The sequence below is a fragment of the Macadamia integrifolia genome, chromosome 2 (genome assembly GCF_013358625.1).
Source record: "Macadamia integrifolia cultivar HAES 741 chromosome 2, SCU_Mint_v3, whole genome shotgun sequence".
NCBI classification, from domain to species: Eukaryota; Viridiplantae; Streptophyta; class Magnoliopsida; order Proteales; family Proteaceae; genus Macadamia; species Macadamia integrifolia.
This window is the reverse complement of record NC_056558.1, coordinates 13,724,944-13,744,973: the sequence shown is the minus strand read 5'-3', so window position 1 is coordinate 13,744,973 and position 20,030 is coordinate 13,724,944. Positions and strand designations below refer to the sequence as shown.

General features: G+C 41.9%; 1 protein-coding gene across 4 annotated transcripts in view; it reads left to right on the top strand.

The window, feature by feature from the left end:
* LOC122067661 (structural maintenance of chromosomes protein 5-like) overlaps positions 1-20,030 on the top strand; it is a 125,616-nt gene that overhangs the window by 18,407 nt on the left and 87,179 nt on the right. For all 4 annotated transcript variants that reach the window (XR_006136810.1, XM_042631521.1, XM_042631506.1 and 1 more), the window contains exons 5-12: positions 4,820-4,969; positions 5,169-5,273; positions 5,340-5,485; positions 10,710-10,821; positions 10,966-11,121; positions 15,388-15,509; positions 15,595-15,739; positions 16,068-16,133. Coding sequence is in view for 3 of the 4 variants with exons in the window: in XM_042631521.1 (XP_042487455.1) it covers positions 4,820-4,969; positions 5,169-5,273; positions 5,340-5,485; positions 10,710-10,821; positions 10,966-11,121; positions 15,388-15,509; positions 15,595-15,739; positions 16,068-16,133 (1,002 nt within the window). In the remaining variant the exon portion in view is untranslated. The remainder of the gene's footprint in view (positions 1-4,819; positions 4,970-5,168; positions 5,274-5,339; positions 5,486-10,709; positions 10,822-10,965; positions 11,122-15,387; positions 15,510-15,594; positions 15,740-16,067; positions 16,134-20,030) is intronic.

Sequence of the window (20,030 nt, the reverse complement as noted above, 5' to 3'; positions counted from 1 at the left end):
TAGACAAAGGAAATATTCTCTTATGGGAGGGCCAACAGGAGCTGAGGACCCTCTTCCAAATAGAGGAGGCAAAGGGGCAAGAGAAGAAGCAATGGTCGACATCTTTAGTGCCATTCCAGCATAGACAATAGGAGGGGGGACCTAAATATGCCGATAAATGAGAAAAGACTGGGTAGGGAGGTAGTTAGTGATAGCGCCCCAAGATGTGAAGCTATGACGCGGGGTGTGACCTTTAAAACAGATAGGGTTGCATCAAGGCACAAGAGGGCCTTTACAACAGATGAAATCCTAAGCATAGGTAGAGCTAAACAATCCCTAGGGAGAGGGGAGCCAAAGGACCTTGTCCCTTCCACGGTGGCCAGGAGGGATAGGGGAAGGGAACCAGAGATCAGCAAGGGGAGGGGGTGGGAGAAAAGGGGGGAGACTAACCAATGACAGACAAAATGGAGGCAACATTGGCCGATCTACTCAACCCAGAAGAGTAGATAGATCTAGGAGGGATCACGGAGAGCAGGATACTAGAAGGATGCCAAAGGTTCATCAAAGGGAAGTAGTAGAACCGTCAATAATATAAGAAATCGCTCCAAGAGTAGTAGATCTAGAGCTGAGGATTTTGCGCCAGATCCAAGAGGCATCAGAGGAAGGGGCAGTAGTCCAGAGAGAGCCACTCTTGAGTAGATAGGAGTTGGCTCCAAAAACCCAAATACTGTTATGGTTCGAGGTGATTTTCCAGATGAGCTTTAAGATGCCAACAGAGTTGATATCTTTGATTTGCCTCAAACCGAAGCCGCCTTCCGCTTTGGAGCTACAAAACTTAGACCAAGACATGGGATGAAGGGATTTGGAAGATTCTACACCTTTCTAGAGGAAAAAGCAGAGGGAGCCAATAGCTTTTGCAATGGCAGAGGGGAGGATAAAAATGGCAGACTAGTAGAGGCACATGGATTGGAAGACTGATTTGATCAGCACCAGCCGACTAGCATAGGAGAAAAGCTTGCCTTTCCAAAGCTGGAGCCTTTTTCTCATAAAATCAAAAGGGGGAGCAGTGATGGGAGGAAAGCCTGGAGGTGATCAAAGGTAGCCCTAGGTATTTAACAGTGGGTATGCCGAGCGAAAAGCCAAAGAGGGAAAGAAGTTGGTCTCCAAGTATCGGAGACATTGGAAGGAAAAATGTTCGGTTTGAGGAGATTGATACAGAGCCTAGAGAGGGATTCAAATAGGCGAAAGGAGGACATGATGCTTGAGATGAAAGAAGGATCAACTTTGGATTATTAGGTCATCAACAAAAGCAAGGTGGGTGAGCATAAGTCCCTTGCATTTAAGGATGGGTGAGATAAGATGCTGATCAGTGGAGGATTGGATGGAGTGGGAGAGGACCTCAAGGGCAAGAGAGAAAAGGAAAGGAGACAAGGGGCATCCTTGACGAATGCCGACTGAGGAAGAGAAGTAACCAGCAGGGCTACCATTGACCAAAACAGAAAAGCGAGGAGAGGAGATGCAAGAGTAAATCCAATGGACAAGGGAAGCGGGGGTGAAAGACATATGAAGCAGGACTCTGGAAATGAAATCCCAACGGATAGAGTCGAAAGCCTTATGAATGTTACTCTTGAGAAGAGCAGCTAAGGAATGGGATTTACGATCGAACCCTCTAACAATTCCGTGACAAAGCATGATGTAGTTAGTGATGCTCCTCTCGGCTATAAAAGTCAGATTGGTTGGGACTGACAAGCGAGTCAATGACAACTTCGATTTTGTTGGACATGATTTTGGCAAAGAATTCGTATAAGAGGTTGCAATGGGCGATGGGTTTGAAGTCGGCATGACCCGGGCACCTTCTTTCTTGTTTTGTTAACACCATTAATCTGGGAGGGGTTGAGGAAAAAAATTCTGATGGCAAGAATGAGATCATCTTTGATTATATGCCAGCAAGTAGAGCAAAACCCCATACTAAAACCCATCAGGGCCAAGGTCTTTGTTGGATTTATGGGAAGGATGGTAGCCAGGATTTCATCATTAGAAGGGATGGCTTGGAGGGAAGGTCTGAGATTGTCAGGAAAAATTTTGTTAAGGAGATCATCAGAGGGGAGGGGAGGAAGGAGGGGGGGTGGAAGAGGTCAAAGAAGTAGGAGACGACTTCAGATTTGATGTCCTCAGACGAGAACAACTCAATCCTAGAGCTGGAGAGGAGCTTGAGAATAGAGTTGGCATTGGATCTGGCCTTGAATGATCGGTTGAAGAATCAGAGTTTGAGTCGCCAAGCTCAAGTCGTTTGATTCTGGATTTTTGGCGAAGGAAGCTTTCCTCTTAGGCAATAAGAGAGGAGAGATCCAACGCAACCTACTTTTCCTCATCTGCGAGAGATTGGTTATTGAGGTCAGTCAGGAGCCGGGACTGAATGATGTCAAGCTTTGATTGACAGGGGAGGACCCGGTCATTGATGTTCCCAAAAGTATTGGAGTTCTAACTATTGAGGGCGGCTTTGACATTCTTGAGCTTTTTGGTGTAAGCAATGGGGGGGGGGAAGGGGGAATGGAAAGGGATATCCCAAGCTTCACGAACTAGGGGGAGGAAATCTTGATGAGGGATCCATATGTTGAAGAATTTAAACGGCTTAGGGCGAAAGGAGATGAGGGGGTGGACGAAGGGAGAGATGGGGGAATGATTAGAAATGCCAGGGAAGCATGGGAAGAGGGGAAAGAGTTAAGCTAGGTCTCATTGAATATGGGCGATTCAGTCCAGGCTGCTTCTTCGGTTGTGCTAACTAATTTGGATCGCATCCATTTGAGGACCTTTTTCTTAATGTCTTCAATGCATTCATTGAAGGCTTCGATAGAGACAGGATCAATGGGGGTGCCACTTTGCTTTTCATAGCAAATTCTGGCCACATTGAAATCACCCCGGATGCCCAAGGGAGGTCATTTGCGATGGGGGCAAAGGAACGGAGGTCGATCAGAGGGAGAGCCTATCAGGAGCCCTGTTGAGGGCATAGACGACAGAGAAGAACCAGGGGGAAATCCAAAGAGGGAAGAGAGGGTGAGGTGGATGGATTAGGAGGAGGCAACATAGATGACATGGAATAGTGAGGGATTCCAGAGAATCCAGATGTGGCCATTGGGGGAGTGACTATGATTGGAAAGGAAGGACCAGGAAGGGGCAATGGAAGCAATGATACAGGGGGCGTTGGGCTTGAGGACTTTGGTCTCAAGAAGACAGCAAAGGGCGGTTTTAGAGGACTTGATTTGGGATCGAATGATAGCATGCTTGATAGACCTTTGACATTCCAGATGATCCAAGGAATTATCTAGAATGGGAGGGAGAGGGCTTCGAGAGCTCCACAAGGCTAGGGTTTCTGTCTAAGCCTACAATGATATTCCTTTAGGGGGGAAGGCTGGGAGACTTTTGGAGGCAAAGTTTTATCAATTCCTTTAGAAAGAGGTGTGGAGCTGGAGTACTTCTTCGGGTAATCAATAGTGGGGAAGCCGTAGCAGGCGGCTTAGAGGGTGCCATATCCATATGGGGTTGTAGCATTGTGGCCTGGCAAGAGGCCAGGGCAGATATCTCCAGAGAGACTAGGGCTTGGTGAAAGGCCATGGCATGGAGGCACATTGACGGAGCTTGGTGGAAGGTCAGGGTAGGGTTTTCAACGTAAGCAGGGCTTGGGGGCTTGGCGTGAGGCCAAGGTAGGCTGGCAGGGGTGGTTGGTTGAAGCAAGGACTTGCGAGGTAGAGTAGGCACCTTCCAAGGCGGAGAGACGACGAATAGCTTCAGCGGATGGCAGTGCAAGGATTGTTGGTCGGGGATGATGCCTTCCAAGGTGGCATCGCCAGTAGTAGAGGCAAGAGTGCCTGGCGGAAGGCCAGTGGCAAATCCATGAGGGTGAACTCCAGCATAAGGTATGAGAGCAGCTGGAATGAGATCGGCGGGAGGCAGAGGCTCAGAGACGGTGACCGTAGAACCAGTGATGGCACCTTCCAAGGTGGGAGAATCCATGGCAGAACCTGACAGGAGGTCAAGGACAAGACCAGGGGAGTGAGCGGGTGAAGGAGACTAGAAACAGGAGGGTGGGTGCCTGGCCCAGAAAGGTGTTGGGTAAAGGCAGAGAAAAGGGTATTCTGGTTAGGGTCAGGGATCGGATAAGTATGGGCGGTCGGTTGGGATGAGGTTATCGGATTTCGGGCAGTTGGGTTATATGGATAGGGAGGGTAGGATGGGTGATAGAGTTGAATTTCGATTACTTTTGAAGTAGGATCTTTATTAGTGAGATGTAAAGTACAGTAATGGTGAATAGACAAGTAGTGACTCGATGTAGATCAGCTTGATTTACATCAGCACTACACTAGAATAACTTAGACCTGTGTGTACATGACGGGAGAACTTGATACCTGTGCTTTTTGCGGTGTTGCCCTGATTGTTGGTCATAGTATGCCCTTCTCATGCTCAATGCTGTAAGAAAGAATTGCTAAAGAGCTTCCCTATTTTTGTTCAATTGCAAACTAGCAGCATAAGGTGCCACACTGCCAAGTTCAAGTATGGTGGCACTAGACAAATTGACTTCAAGTTTAGGGAGATTTTTTCACTGCCTGCAATTGCATTACTTAATTTGGAAGATGATGTTCAAATGCCAGCAGGATAAAATCTTCACTTCTGATGGAGATTCTATTATTCTCTTTGTTTTTTTTTTTTTTGTGATTAATGGAAACTTTTGAATTCTTAATGTTTTACTTGAATGTTTTTGTGGTAGTAATTTTTTTTCCTGCTATTTAATATAAGCTCCATTGGGCTGTACATTTTAACAATTTTTAGTTCGTTTCTTTGTTAGTTCTTACCCCAAGATCGGGTCTGTGAGTTTGCTAAGCTTACTCCTGTACAACTTCTAGAGGAGACCGAAAGGGCGGTGGGTGATCCTCAACTACCAATCCAACATCATTCTCTTGTTGATAAAAGTCGTGAATTGAAGAGACTTGAAGTTGTGAGTTTCTAACGGGCATTATTGTTTTTATGTCTAGCAGATAAAGTTCTAAGGATCTATGATCTAGCATAAAAAGTGTGGCACTCCTATGACTCTTGCTCATATTTAAAAGAAGACAACCATTTGCTTTATCTTCCTTGGAGAAAAGAATAGTATGAGCTTTCCTGATGGTGTTTAAAACCCTTCCATTGTTTTGTAGACTGTCAAGCAAAATGGAGATACCTTGGATCAGCTGAAAGCACTTAATGCTGAACAAGAAAAAGATGTTGAGCGTGTCCTTCAAAGAGAAGAACTTCTGGCAAAGGTTTGTCACAAGTTCATTAAACTAGTTTCAGACCAATACTTTTGATTCCTTTTCCTTGTATTGCAGGTTGAATCTATGAGAAAGAAGTTACCATGGCTTAAGTATGATAAGAAGCAAGATGAATGGAAGAGAGCAAAAGAGGTCGTGGATAATGCCAAAAGAGAACTGGCTGAAGCTGTTACGATTGCAAATGATCACAAAGAACGTTTAGAGTATGATAGCTTGGCTGATTCCACTACACTTTGCAATCTCAAGCATGTCCTTAACAATATATTTAATTAGTCTTGCATTGTCTTCTAATGATTTTTTCTTTCCAACATTAGTTGTGAGTATTTTCACTCTATATTCTACCTTTTGTTTAACAATGCCACTTAACTTCCACTTTTTTGAGGTGAATCTCTCAAATAAATGATTCTTCGCTGGGGATTTATGTACTCGTGAATTTCATGTGAGGCCTAGTGCCCCTTAATCATAGTGGTTTGCTCTCTGATTCGTTCAAGGTATATTAATGGTGAATGTAGCTGTTGACCTGATGGATTTTACTGATCGTAGGGCTGTGATTGTTGAAATTATACTTGAAAAGTTGATATTATATTATACTTGGATTCTGTTTCATGTTTTGATTACTTGAAGTAAGAATTAAGTTGCATATCTTGTGAATCGTGATGCAATGAGGCTGAAGACATCACAAGTCTGTTTTTGGCTTTTGTTTTTCTTCTTGGCTGAAGTCACAGTTGGAACATATTAGCAGTAAAAGTTATATTTCACCAAATTAATTCTTGTGAGAAAGTTGTGCCCTGGTGCTATTTCCTCATAAGAGGCAGAAATTGCTTTGGATTTTTGAGATGTCCTGCTATATTGTTTGATCAAGCAAGTGCATATCCAGTTTAGCTGAAATAGGAGCCAAGTACATGGCATTAACATAAGAATTTATAGTGGGAGAGTGTATCCATGAAATGACATGCATAATTGGTTCACTTGGTTGTGCTTCTGGGATGGTTACCTAGGTTCTATTTGTTTGTTTTTTGAAATGCCAAGCTGGCCAGCCCTTTAGGGCAAAAAGTAGGACCTTCTGGTGCTTTGCGGCCTTTGTATGAAAGTTCATAAAAATAAGATCTTTAAGTAGGTTAAACGAGCACATAGGAACCTCTGCTAGCTGGATTATTTTGAGAAAGTGCCAACAGAAGTGGCCAATCTTGATGACTTAAATGAACATCCGATGCAGGCAAGATAGGAGCATGAGCACCCAAACCCATATCAGAAAAGCCTTGGCTTAGCGATAACGAGATCAATCACTCAGTCTTGTAATGGCTGTGGTTGGTAATTTCTCAAGTATGCTAGCAAATTGGGAGTAGCGGACCTCTTCCAAAGGAAGTACATCCTCGATTTGTTATCTGAGACTGAATTATTGGGCTATCATCTTTCTGATAATCCTATGGAATCTAGTGCAGGACTTGAGGAAAACGAGGGTGAACTTGTTGACAAAGGGCGTTATTAGCAGTTGGTGGGCAAACTGATCTATCTCTCCCATACACAACCTGACATAGCTATTGCCGTGAGTTTGGTAAGTCAGTTAATGAATGACCTTTTTTTTGGGTGAATAAATAATTGCATTAACAATAGGAAGAATATATAAAGGGAAGGGGTGGGAGCCACAAGGGACAAGACCTCAGGGGAGGGGCAACAACAGGGGGGCAAGAGCCTAGCTTGATGGGGGCAATAATGGAGGAGGGGAGGCCCCAGGAGGCAACAATGAGCCTGTTCCTTGGGGTGTTACTAACACAATGATGACGAAGACTGCTAAGCTTGGAGCTGACATCAAAGTAGATGCCTTTTCAAATCTTATCAAAAGACCTGAAGTTGGAAGTCCATCTACGAAGATTGAGCTCCATTCAAATTTGACTAATCGTTGCACCAAAAGCTAGCTTCTCAATTGAATCTCAAATAGAAGACTCTCCATATGTGATGTCAATCCAGATCCATTCTCTAGAAGAAGGAAGGATTCTTCTACTGGAAGGCTAGCAGGAGTGAAGGACCCTCTTCCAAACAGAGGTGAAGGGGAAAAGAAAATGAGATGGTCTACATCTTCAGTACCATTCCAGCGGAGACAGCATGAGGGGGGACTTGAATATGCCGGTATATGAGAAAAGACCGCGTGGGGAGGCAATAAGAGAGAGCTCGCCAGGCCTTAAAGCTATGACGAGGGATGTGGCCTTTAAGCCAGATAGTGTTACGCCAAGGTACAAGGGCTCCTTTGGAACAGATGAAATCCCAAGCAGCAGCGGAGGTAAACAATCCTTGGGAAGAGGGAATCCAGAAGATTTTGTCCCTTCGATGGTGGTCGGGAGGTATATGGTGAAGTGATGTAGTCCAAGCCTGTATCTGATAACCAGTCCTGTAATCGAAAGTCACAAAAACTCCAAGAACAGCTCTAAACTAATCCAAATAACTTTGTTTCAATTCTACACTACGATAGAATGAAGGAACAAAGAAGATTGATCAAAGAAAGAGAGGTGAATACTTCATTCAATGATCAAAAGATGAGAAAACATACACAAAACCTGTAGAAATCTGCTAAGAAAAGGCTAGCCGCCACTTCTATTCCTACTAATGATGAGTACCCCCTTTTTGATACCTTTTTACATTATATATCCCAACCCTAATAGGTAGGGCGATCCTAAATGTCCATAATACCCCTCACTTAAAGTCCAACATCATCTAAAAAAAAATAAAATTACAAGAACAGCCCTGTTTTTAGCGCTGGAATGGGCCAGAAATCGTGACCCAGGTTTGGGCCACCAAATCAGCTCTGATTTGGCCCATATTTGGACTGGACCTTCCCTGCCCTTAGCCTCACTGATCTCCGCAGTTGTTTCGGGTGTTCCGGCCCTTCCATGGCTTCTACCTCGTACTCCAAAATAGGGTCAAAATCCATCTCTGGCTCCTCTGGCCTGCTGATGTTGATGATGCATCTTAAAGATGGGCAGTGATAGACTGCAAAAACAATTGGGCCCAAAACATATCATGGGACTCATATGTGGTGCATTCAGAGGAACGACTACGACATCTACAATGGTACGCAGCGTGGATTGGAAGCCAAGACACTCTACTTGGAATTGATTGTTGAGTGTTGATTGTTGAGACTTGAGAGATAACTCACAATTATGTAATATTATTATTTATGTTGGATCTTTTACATTATGTTGTGTTTGTTTTAAACTTTTAATAATGTATTTCACATTTTAAGTAAGTACCTTATATATGTACTTATGTAGTAGAGCAGTCAACGACTCTACGTACATTAGCAAACTTTGTCAACACCATTAGTATGACTTTGTGTTTTTTCCATAAAACTAATTATGCGAGTGGGACACATTTTGGAGGTTGAAACCAAAGTTTTCACCATATCGGTAAAATTTCCTTGGTTTTCTTGAAATTTCCCATATTTCGACCAAGATTTCGGTCTCCTTAGGTCCTTAAGGGGTTTAATGGTCCTTGTAATATTTTAGAACCTTTTCTCCGTTATTATAAATGAAGAGGGCTGGTGTCAAACTAGACACAAGTCATTACCCCATCCAACTTGGTACTAGAGCCTTTGGATCCAAAACCCTAAGGGTCTCCTCCTCTCTACATCTCTTTCCCCCTTTTCTCTTTTTCTCTCTCCCAACGTCTCCCTCCATCTGCACCTCCTCCTATCTCTCTTCTTCCGCTTCTCTCTCTCGGTGGTAGTTCCTTAATCTACCAAGAGATCTCTAGCCTCTAGTCTCCATCTCCCTTCTCCCCTGGGCTCTTAGACTGTCTTCGAATGCCGATCGAGGAAGAGAAGTGGCCAACAGGGCTACCACTGTCAAGGGTAGAGAAGTGAGGAGTCGAGATACAAGAGTGAGCCCAATGGACGAAAGGTGGGAGGGAAGGATATGCAGAGCAGGATGCTAGAAATGAAATCCCAATGGATGGAGTCAAAGGCCTTCTGAATGCCAATCTTTAGAAGAGCAGCAAAGGAATGAGATATACGATCAAACCCTCTGACAATTTTGTGACATAAAATGATGTCAGCGGTGCTCCTCCCAGCTATAAAAGCCAATTGGTCGGGGTTGACAAGTGAATCAATGACAACATGGATTCTGTTGGACAAAATTTTGGCTATGAATTTGTTAAAAGGTTACAGAGGGAGATGGGAAGCAAATCAGACATGACCTAGGCTCCCTCTTTCTTGGGGATGAGACAAAGGAATGTGTGATTGACACCAGAGATCTGGGAGGCGTTGAGAAAAAAATTTCTGATGGCATTAATGAGATCATCTCTGATGATGTGCCAACAAGTAAAGAAGTATCCCATACTAAACCTGTTAGGGCTAGGGACTTTGTTGGAATTATGGGAAAGGATGGCAGCTAGGATCTCGTTGTTAGAAGGGTTGGCCTGGATGGAAGGCCTGAGATGGCTAGGAATGGATTTATTAAGAACATCATTGGGCAAAGGGGAAGGGGGCTGTTTTGCGTATTCTGCAATACCTAAAGTTAGCTCTAGGAAAAGGGATCCTTTTATCTTGTCATGATCACTTCAAGTTGAAGCCTATACTAATGCTGATTGGGTTCGATCTCCTGATAGAAATTCCATCTCTAGTTATTGTACCTTTGTGGGTGGGAACCTTGTCACTTGGCATAGCAATAAGCAAAATTTGGTGGCTAGATCCAATGTTGAAGCAGAATTTGGTGCCGTGGGACAAGGGCTTTATGAGTGGTTGTGGTTGTGTAGCTCACTAGAAGATCTTGGTGTTCCTGTTCGTCTCCTCATAATGCTATACTATTATAACGAGGCTACTATCAACATTTCCCACAATCCAGTACAGCATGATCGTACGAAGCACGTGGAGATTGACAGACACTTCATCAAGGAAAAGTTAGATGTTGGGTTAATTTGTATTCCTTTTTGTGAAGTCTAGTGATTAGCTAGCTGATGTGTTCACTAAGGGACTGGGAGGGAATTGTTTCATCATTGTTTAGTCAAGTTGGGCATGTTTTGCAGTGTTGAAACAGTAGCTAAGAGGGTGCCATAGGAGCATTCCTGCCTTTTCCCCTCCATCGACTCTAATTAATGAGAGTCGGTTGGAGGGGGGCATACATGTAATGTTGCTTCCCCTTATTATAAATAAAGGCTTGTGTGGTCCCATTGATCTTTCTAGCATTCTACCCTAGTTTTGCTAGTAGCACTATTTCTACTGGATGCTTATAGTAAAACTACTTGGGCTACTCTCACCCTAGTGCTACACAAGTATTTTTGTGATGCATATTGGTTGTATGGGTTCACTTAATTTTTACATGTTGATGAATTGTGTAAATCAAACTTCTATTTCACATTTGGACTTTTCTTGGTGTTTGTTCCGTCTGTTGCTATTCTCGGTATCAAGGATAGCGACTGATAAGTTAGTTCTTGTAGGGAACAAAAGCAAAGGAAATTAAAACACGATGGCAACTGTAAAAATGAGAGAAGGCTACTTAGTACCAACATTGAGATTCGCAAGAAGGTCCTCGATGAAGAATGTCGTTTGGTATGTCAGATAAATCACTTTTATTTTTAGTTCTTTTCAAGTTTTGCTGCTTGTTACTGCACTTCTTGGCAAATCCTTTTTTATTTTTTATCATATTGGTATGTTTTGCACATTTATATTTCTATGGTTTTGTTTGTTTTATAGGGGGTTGAAGTAAGGGGAAAATATAACCATATGGTAGAGTTGAGGAGGGAAGACCAATCTCGTCGGGAAAAAAATTTAAAAGAGAAGAAAGCTCTGGCTGCTGATGAGATAGAACTTGCGAACATGCCTACACATGATGATCATAATGATAAAATTGTATGTTCTAGGCGCTTTCTGTTTTGGATTCTATTTGAAATTTTTAGTTATGACATTGTTCAAATTTACTGATTATTTTGAGGCATCACTATATAGTTACGTTTGCGTTTTATCTGTCTTCTCTGTACATAATTTATTATTTCTACAGGTCAATTAACTTATTTAATATTGGAATTGGGATGTCCTATTGATGTATCATCATTAGTTTTTTTTCCAGAAAAAATCTGTGATTGTGGGAACTGCAAAATCCATGATTCTGTCCTGCATCATCTCTTATTATCCGATACTGGTGACACTCAAGGTTCAAAATCTCGTTTCGTTGGTTTCAGAATCGCCGAAATACCAAAATCTTGGCGAGTTGGGTATTTTTTTTTTGTTTGACTCGGTTGACTGTTTCGGTGGTCAAACGGCCATATTATGACCTGAAACTTGGTGGAAGCTTGTTTTAAGGTTGATAAATATGCTTAGAACTTAAATTTGCAAAAACATTAGAACATTACAGTGTTTTAGAGTTGCACCATTGTTTGGTAGCAACTATCGAACTGTTCTGGAGATTTATGAAATATTGCTAGAACAAGATATAATATGATAGTAAAACAAGTAAATAATGCATCTAAGCCATGATCAAAACATACCTCAAGATTGATTTACTAATATTTAGAGTACTTGAGTAATACATTATGCAACTCCTTGACTCCCAACTAAAGTCATCCACTGAGCGTCTTATTCTTAAATCTTGAAGTCCCCAATGGCAATCTCCCAAGTCCCAAACATATTAGTTATACAACACCAATCACAATGACTGTCTATTGGAAAGAATTGTGATGGTTTGGTTGGATTCCATCAAAGCTTTATTAACCATAAAAAAAATACTTTATATGTTGATGGAACACGTATTTTTTAAACCAGAAAAAAAAAATTTATGAACAAAAAAAAAAAATTTGACTCCATGAGGTCATAGATCGGCCTCTACTGTCTAACATATAAAAATCTAACACTATCGAACATGTATTTATTGTTACCATTTAAAAAAAAAAAAAAAGGTTTTGGGGAAAATGGTTTTATCTTTCCAAAGCTTTAAATGTGTAGATCTTCAACTTGGAGTGATCTTCAAGGCAATAGATGTGATGATGTGGCAAATTAGTGGACAATGGAGTGATTTTGTGTTCAAATGCAAGGAGCCAAAATTTCGTCGAGACAATCGAGTTGGAGTCGAAATTTCGACGACTCCTCATGAGATTGAGTATTTATAAGCCTTGGTTGATATCATTTCGTTATCTCACCGAAATGGTACCAAAGTTTCGGCCGAGCTACCGAAATTTCGACCGAGATGATTACCTCGGTAATTCGTATCACATCTCAACTCGGTAAAAGAAAAAAAAACGCGAAATTTCCGAGATCTTGGCGAGATTTTGAACCATGGTGACATTGCTGTTGTTGTGGTCATGCTTTTGTGATATCCTTCCTTTACAAGTGGTTTAGGAGGCATGTGAGGTTTGTACCATGAATCACACCTCGAGACAAATTTGAGGGAGATTGCCTTGAGGCTTCCCCATCATGTGTCAGGCACATTCCCTTGTCATGAGATATTGGCCATGTACTTGATACATTTTTAGTATTTTCTTGCAATGGCATTGAGACTTGAAGCTCAGATTTTTTAAATGTTATTTTGTTTCTTATATTTTTCCTTGAAAATTACTTATTTTCATGTATTTCCTATATATATATATTTATATTTCTTGCTTATGTGAACATTTAGACATCTCATGATTTTTGTGTTCATTAAAAGCATCTATGACTATATGGGCTTATTTATGCATCAAGTCTTATGCCTTGCATTTTCGGGTTTGGAGTACTTACGACATGATGTTACCATCGAAATGATCTTTGTAGCTGGTCATGCATGAGAGAGGTGAAGCATGTCGTTTGGAAGAAAGCATACCCTGAGTTTGGCATGAATTTTTGAAACTCAGTTAACGTACCAAGAATTTAAGGGAAGGTCTCTGCTATTAATAATCTAATGGCTGATATCTAATTGGAAATCATCTTACATTAGCATATATCAACTGCTTAAGCCTCTCTCAGAAAGTAGCTAGGTGGTGAATCTAATCATAGATCCCACGAGAGTGATGTGGAACTGCCATGAATGTCCGTCCAGCTCTACCATTTGTTTAGTGCTAAAATATTAGTGTCGGATTTTTGGGGTTAAGTATATGACGGTTCCTTGAGGGGTGTTTTGGGTAAAAGTTGGGTTTTTAATTAGTTTTTTACTTAATGTTTATTCTAGTTATGGACCCAAATTGTAATTCCTTTTTATCATAATAAATAGACAGACCACCACTGTGCGTTCCACTTATTGAACAGGGTTCTGTGGTCGGTCTGTGACCCCTGGATGCTGAAGGCGTCCTTGGTGATCTCGTAGTTCCTACAGGGTGGAGATGATGGGGTCGGTCCATGGATCTTCCTTCCTTTTGCCACATTTAGCTCAAAGGGTTGAAGGGAGATATTTTCTGTTAACTCTTAAACCGTGGGCAGTGTTTTTCCATTCTCTCATCTTCTCTTCTCCTACTCACCTGTTTCTTGGTTCTCTTCTCCTTCTTCTTCATTGATTCTGGTTTGCTATATTATCACATTTAGCATTTCCCTTGCTTGTTTGAAAAGGTAAAAATCTAGTGTAACAATTTTAATGGTTTTTCTCATAATCTCCGGAATTCGGTGTGGCATTTGTCGTAAGCTTGTAGCATTCTTATATGTTTAAATTTTATGGATGAATAAGAATTGCATTAAAGAAGAAGGGGAGGGAATATATATCCCTGAGGGGGAAGAAAATGAAAAACAGAACTGTACAAAGCCAACAGAGGCAGCAGAAACAGAAACCACAACAACATAGAAGCTACCCAACAAGAAACAGTGCAGCAACCCATAAGTTGGGGGGGGGTGTTTTGGGGAGGGGATGATGGAAGAGGGCAGACTTCAGGACACAACTGTGAGCCTGTTCCTTGGAGAATCCCTAACCGATCTTTTGGGGAGGATGCGAACCATAGAACTGATCTCGAAGTAAATGGCTTTCCAGATCATGTCAGAAGAATGCGAGTTGGAGGTCTATCTTTGGAGGTTGTGTTCAATCTCAGATATGGTTGATAGTTGCACAAAAGGCTAGCATGCCAATAATGTCGCAGATGGAGTTCCCAGAAAAGTTTATGTCAATCCAACGCCACTGTCTCTGGAGGGAAGGGTACGGCTTTGAAAGGGCCAACAATTATTGAGGACTTTTCTCCAGATGGAAGAAGAGAAAGGGAACTGAAGAAGCGATGGTCGGCATCTTCCAACCATTCCAGAAATGGCAGCAAGCAGGGAGGACATGAATGTGACGATGAATAGTCCGGAGGTTGACTTTGCCCAGTTGTGTGAACTGATCCCACTGCTGAAGATAAGTAACTAGAGACCCTTTAGGTCGCCATTGCTTACATAAGGAGGACTTGACGATGGGAAATGGGGGCTGCCTACCAAGAAAATGGCCTTCAAGGCAACGTCTCCGTTTGGAGATTTCTGAGTGCAGTTCACCGGAAGGGCATATTCCTACAAGCTGGTTGTCTACGAGGGAAGGGTGGATAAATTGTAGATTGAGGCCTATTTTGGAAGGGGAGATGGGATGGACTGAAGAGGGAGTTCCAGGTTTTGGTAATGGGAGGAGTGGAGGCAGAGGTTGGGAAGTGGTGGGGAATGGTAATGGGAGAGGATGGGGTGAAAAGAGGGGGGGGGGGGGGGGGGGGGGGGACGTGGTTGGAGGGAGTTTGGTTAGGGAAAGGGTTGAGAGCCGGGGTAACGAATGGGGGCTAACAGCGGCAGCGGAGGCTACCGGAGGGGATTCAGTCATATGGAGGATTCAGGTCATGGGTAGCAGAGGTTGTGATGTCTGCTGGATCTAGTGTTTCTTGAAATCATTTTGAACAACTCCCAAGTTACTTGTGTGCTTCAAGGAGTAACCCAATTTCATGCCCCTTGCTGCATATGCATTTGCTATATGTTATTCTGTATCTTTTACTTCTATATTTAATTGTGTCATTATAATTGTGGTTTTTGAACCACCATGGCTGTTACAAGGGTGCATTTTTCATTAAAACAGTAGGTACATTTTAAATCTGTGGAGTTTAAGACGTGTTTTCCTCAATTTTTTTTTTTTTTTGTTTTAGGTCGACTTGGTTGTTATTAAGGGTATTTTTTCTGGTTCATGCAAGGTTTAACTTTAACTCCTTCTGTTAATAGGAGACTCTAAACCATCAAATATGGGATAAGGAATCTTCTGTAAATGAAAAGAGGTTGAATATATCGGGCAAGGAAAAAGCTTTAGATGAGAAGACAGAGGAACTGGGAAAATGCCTAAACAGGTAAAATTCTTTAGGTTAAACAACTTCTTTTATATGGATTTCTATTTTTCTGTTTTCATTAACCTTGTCTATTCATGCTGTGCAGTCTGAGGGGCATGGAAAGTGCAAATAATATACTTTTACAGGCTTTGAAAAATACTGGAGCTGATTATATATTTCAGGCTTATCACTGGGTACAGGAACACCGCCATGAGTTAAGCAGGGAGATCTATGGTCCTGTCCTCCTTGAGGTGCTTTTTTTATTTTTTATTTTCTTTTAGTGATAAAGAAGGTCGTCCCCACATCCTTTGGAGTGGGAATAGTCCTTAGGGGCCCCACAAGCCGTTTCTACTCTGAAGATTGTGGGAGCCCCAAGGAAGAAACTAGGGTGGTGCTAAGGGGATTCGAACCAAGGTAAGACGCTTCCTGAGGCGCTTTACCCACTACGAATCACAAATGTACCAATCCCCCTTGGGGTTTTTTCCTTCAGGTGCTTTTATTTGTATGCAGACTATTCTTTTATAATCATCCTTACATTGGCTGCTGTGCTTTATAATTTCACTGGCGTTGCATTCTCAGGTTAAGGTTCACCAACCTGTTTATGCAAACTACTTAGAAGAGCATGTGCCTAAATATATCTGGAAGGTATTTTCTCCAATTACTGATTACCCCCCCCCCCCTTTTCCCACCTGTTCCCATCCCCATCCCCATCCCCAACACAGGAAAATATTCTCACTTTTTAAAATCTTTTATTGGAACCAGAAATTTATTTGATGAATCCATAATTTATATTTTAATATGCAAACTACTTGGAAGAACAAGATAGAGTTTGCAATTAGAAAACAAAGGTGGAAAAGAAGGGGGCAGGGGGAAGAGTAACAATCGTAGGAGATGGGGGGCAGAGAAGATAATGAGAGGGAGGGAGAGAGAAACCAACTAGGCCATTGCCAAAGCAAATAAAATCAATCCATTTCCATAATAAATGGGGGTTGTTACAAATTTACAATTCTTGTTATAGAAAACAGGAAATATCTTCTAGATCAACTTAACTACTAATAAAATAAAATATCTAAACTTTCCTAACTAGGACTCTTGGATTGCTAAGGAATCTAGAATTTTAGATTCCGTAAACTAACTCATAAACTAGCAACTGGTCTCTTAACCAATTAACAACACAATCAGGGGATCTACTGAAATGAAATATTAATTTCGTGTATCCCTTAAAACCTCCACTTTTGGGCTTTATATTTTAGTCCATTACAAATGTATAGAAAGTTGTTTGAGGTGGTATGACCATGTTCAATGGAGACCTTTGGATACTCCAGTATGGAGGAGTGGTTTGATTCAGATTGAAACAACTAAAAGAGATTGGGGCTGACCTAAAATGACCTTAGAATAAATGGTGAGGGAAAATATGCATAGCTTAGGCCTCGTATCAAGTATGACATCAAATAGAGCTGATTGGAGGGCAAGGATCCATGTGGCCGATCCCATTTAGTTGGGATAAGGCCGAGCTGTTGTTGTATTACAAATTTACAACAGTAAAACCCAAAAGCTAAGGCTCAACCCAAACCAAAACTAAAACCTAGCCCACATAAGATCCGTATTTGCATTATTCCCTCTTTGTTAGAAAAGACTCGTCATTGAGTCTTCTAGTTGTGAAGCATCACCACCACTTGATTGACATCCTTGATCATCCACTTTGATTGGACGATGTTCCTACGCTTTGCACAAGTAAACTCAACAACAGCCAAACATAGCCTTATCATGTCCAAGATTTGTGAAGGAAGTAGGAGAGCAGTGGTCTCAATATCTTTGAATTGTGTTTCCTAAATTGGAATCTGTTCTTTAGTCTCCCCATCGGACGGTGATAAATTCCTTTGCTTCAATCTTGGTCTTGGTCTTCTCCTGCAGATCGTGCACTTCTAGTGATTGTTCGAACAATTTAAATATAGCTTCACTTTGATGATTGAACTCTGTTGTGGCTTCTCTACGGTACTCTCTAAAATCCGTAAAAGTTAGATACCTTTGGATTGCATAAATATCATCTTTCATGGAATGGAGTAAATCGTTGATGTATTGATAATTGATTAATCTCTATAATGAAGAGCTTCAATTTTGGCTTTGATACCAAATTGATGAAGGTCGATCAGATCTGATGGATCGGATTGGCTTGAGCGTAATGGCCCACTAATGGAATGGCATAGATCCTGACCTGATGGCTAGATATGGGCTAGATCTGATCCTAGGATTTTGATCGATGGTTGATGTGGTCAGATCTAAACATAGATCTAATGTTTCAGTAGTTAAGTAATAATTATAAGATATAAATAATTTGAAAGAACAAGAAATCAGAAATGAATAGAAAAAAAAAAAAAAACTAGAAAGAGAGAGAATGTGGTCGATGGATGGACTGAGATATACAAGGACTAAAACGTTTCCCTAAAAATTAGGAGCTGGACATTAAACCAATAGATAGAAGGGACTAGACATTCTCGGGGTAAACCTGGTCCAACGGTCAAGGTACGAACATTGCGACCTGGTGGTCAGGTGGTTGAAACAACCTCTCGACATTCTTGGGATAAGGCTGCATAGTTCTCACCCCCCCGGGCGACCTCGCACATGTGGGAGCCTTGTGCACCGGGTACACCCTTTTTACAGAAGGGACTAGAGAAAAGAAGAAGAGAAGGTTATGCATTTAACAATTTAAAGAGAGTAATAGAAGGAGAAAGAAGGAGCTAAGCTGTGATCTGAACATTTTAGACAAGCATAACAGCTATTGATTTAAAAGATGATTACAAAACTGAAATAATCTAGAAAAGGAAAGAGGAAACAAGATAGAGTTAACAATGAGATAACATGGGAGGAAAAGAAGGGAGAAAGAGTAACAGCAGTAGTAGGGGGAGAGGGAAGATAGTGAAAGGTCGGGAGAAAAGAGAAAAGGAGAATGGAGGGAGGGAGGGATTTCCCTTACTACATTGGGAGGGGGAGAGAAAATTTAGCTAGAATATTGTCAAAGAAAATAAATTAACCCATAAATCAAAATCGATGGGGGAGGTGCCGTGGTGGTAATGGTTATGATGCTTATTTATAGAAATCAGAAAAAATCTATTAGATCGACATTATTGCTAATAAATATAATAACCAAACATTCCTAACTAGGAATCTTGGACAGCCAAGGCTCCTCCCCACCTTCCTCTTCCTTCTCCTCTTCCTTCTCCTCTCAACTCCCCCATCCGGCATCCATCTCTCCCTATTAAAGATAATCCTTCTTCCTCCAATCTCCCCTCCTCCTCCTCCCCTCACCAAATCATGGATCTCTTGTTTCAACACCAACTCTTCCTCCTCCAAAGCCACCCTTCTTGGTGGCAAAAAATTTGGTCAGTGCCCAGCGGAATTCCTTGACAATGAAATATCTAAATGGATATTTTGCTTGGTTGGGCACTTCCTTGGTAGCCGACCGTCGTTTCCTATTGTGAAGAGCTCTCTCACCAAGCAGTGGAAAGCTTCAGGCTCTTTAGACACACACCTGTTGGATAATGGTGTCTTTCTATTTAACTTCTCACATGAACAAGGTATGATTAAGGCCTAAGAAGGCGACCCTTGGCAAATTGGCAACAAACCATTCTTCCTCCGTGGGTGCGATCGATACATGCAACTTCAGAAAATTGATTATTGCTCCATCCTCCTCTGGTTAGCCCTCCCTAACCTCCCACTTCACATTTGAAGTGTACGAGGGCTAAGCATTATAGGCTCTGTGGTTGGTACTCCTCTCTTCATAGTTCATAGATTTATAACAAAAAGAATGCAAAGGCTTTCTTATGCAAGAATCTGAATGGAAGTTTCGGTAGACACCACCCTTCCTTCGGTGGTGATCATGGATGATGATGGTCACTCATTCCACCAAGAAATCTCCAACGACTAGATCCTCCCCATTGTGTAACTTGTAAAGCTTTTGGCCACCATTATAAGTCATGTAACAAGTTTTTGCTGCCTCCCCCTAAAGAAAGAATGGAAATGCCCTCCTCTGAAGAAAGTCTGGGAATCCCTTCCACTGTTATCGTTGTTGCTTCTTCCTCCTTGAGAGATCCTGATTCTGGATAAATTCCAGACCACCCCCTTTACCCTCCTTGTAACTCCATAGCTCCCTCTCGTCACCTAAGTTGTGGTCGAAGGTGCAGTAGATGCCTGCGACCGCGCTTGTCACATCCTCCGGCTTCTAGCTCATCTTGTTGGTAAAGAAATCTGCACCACAATCCATCCCTTGGACCGTCGGTCCTTAGTTGGGATTTCGTTGGATAAATCTTGTTGGTTCCTCTGCCCTCCCCTAGTCCTTCATCTGGAGCTTTGTGTCGCTCTCTCTCCCACTCTATCCGCTATCCCCTTACATTCCCCCCTTTAGCTTCCATTCCTTCTTTTCAAGCTGCTCCTTGTTTGTGTTCCAAGGATCCTATCTTGAGTAAGGTTCCTCACTGACCCCCTTCCCCCCTCCTCTTTTACATGTCGCTCTCCCTTTTGAAATTCCAATCCTTCCCCTAGCTA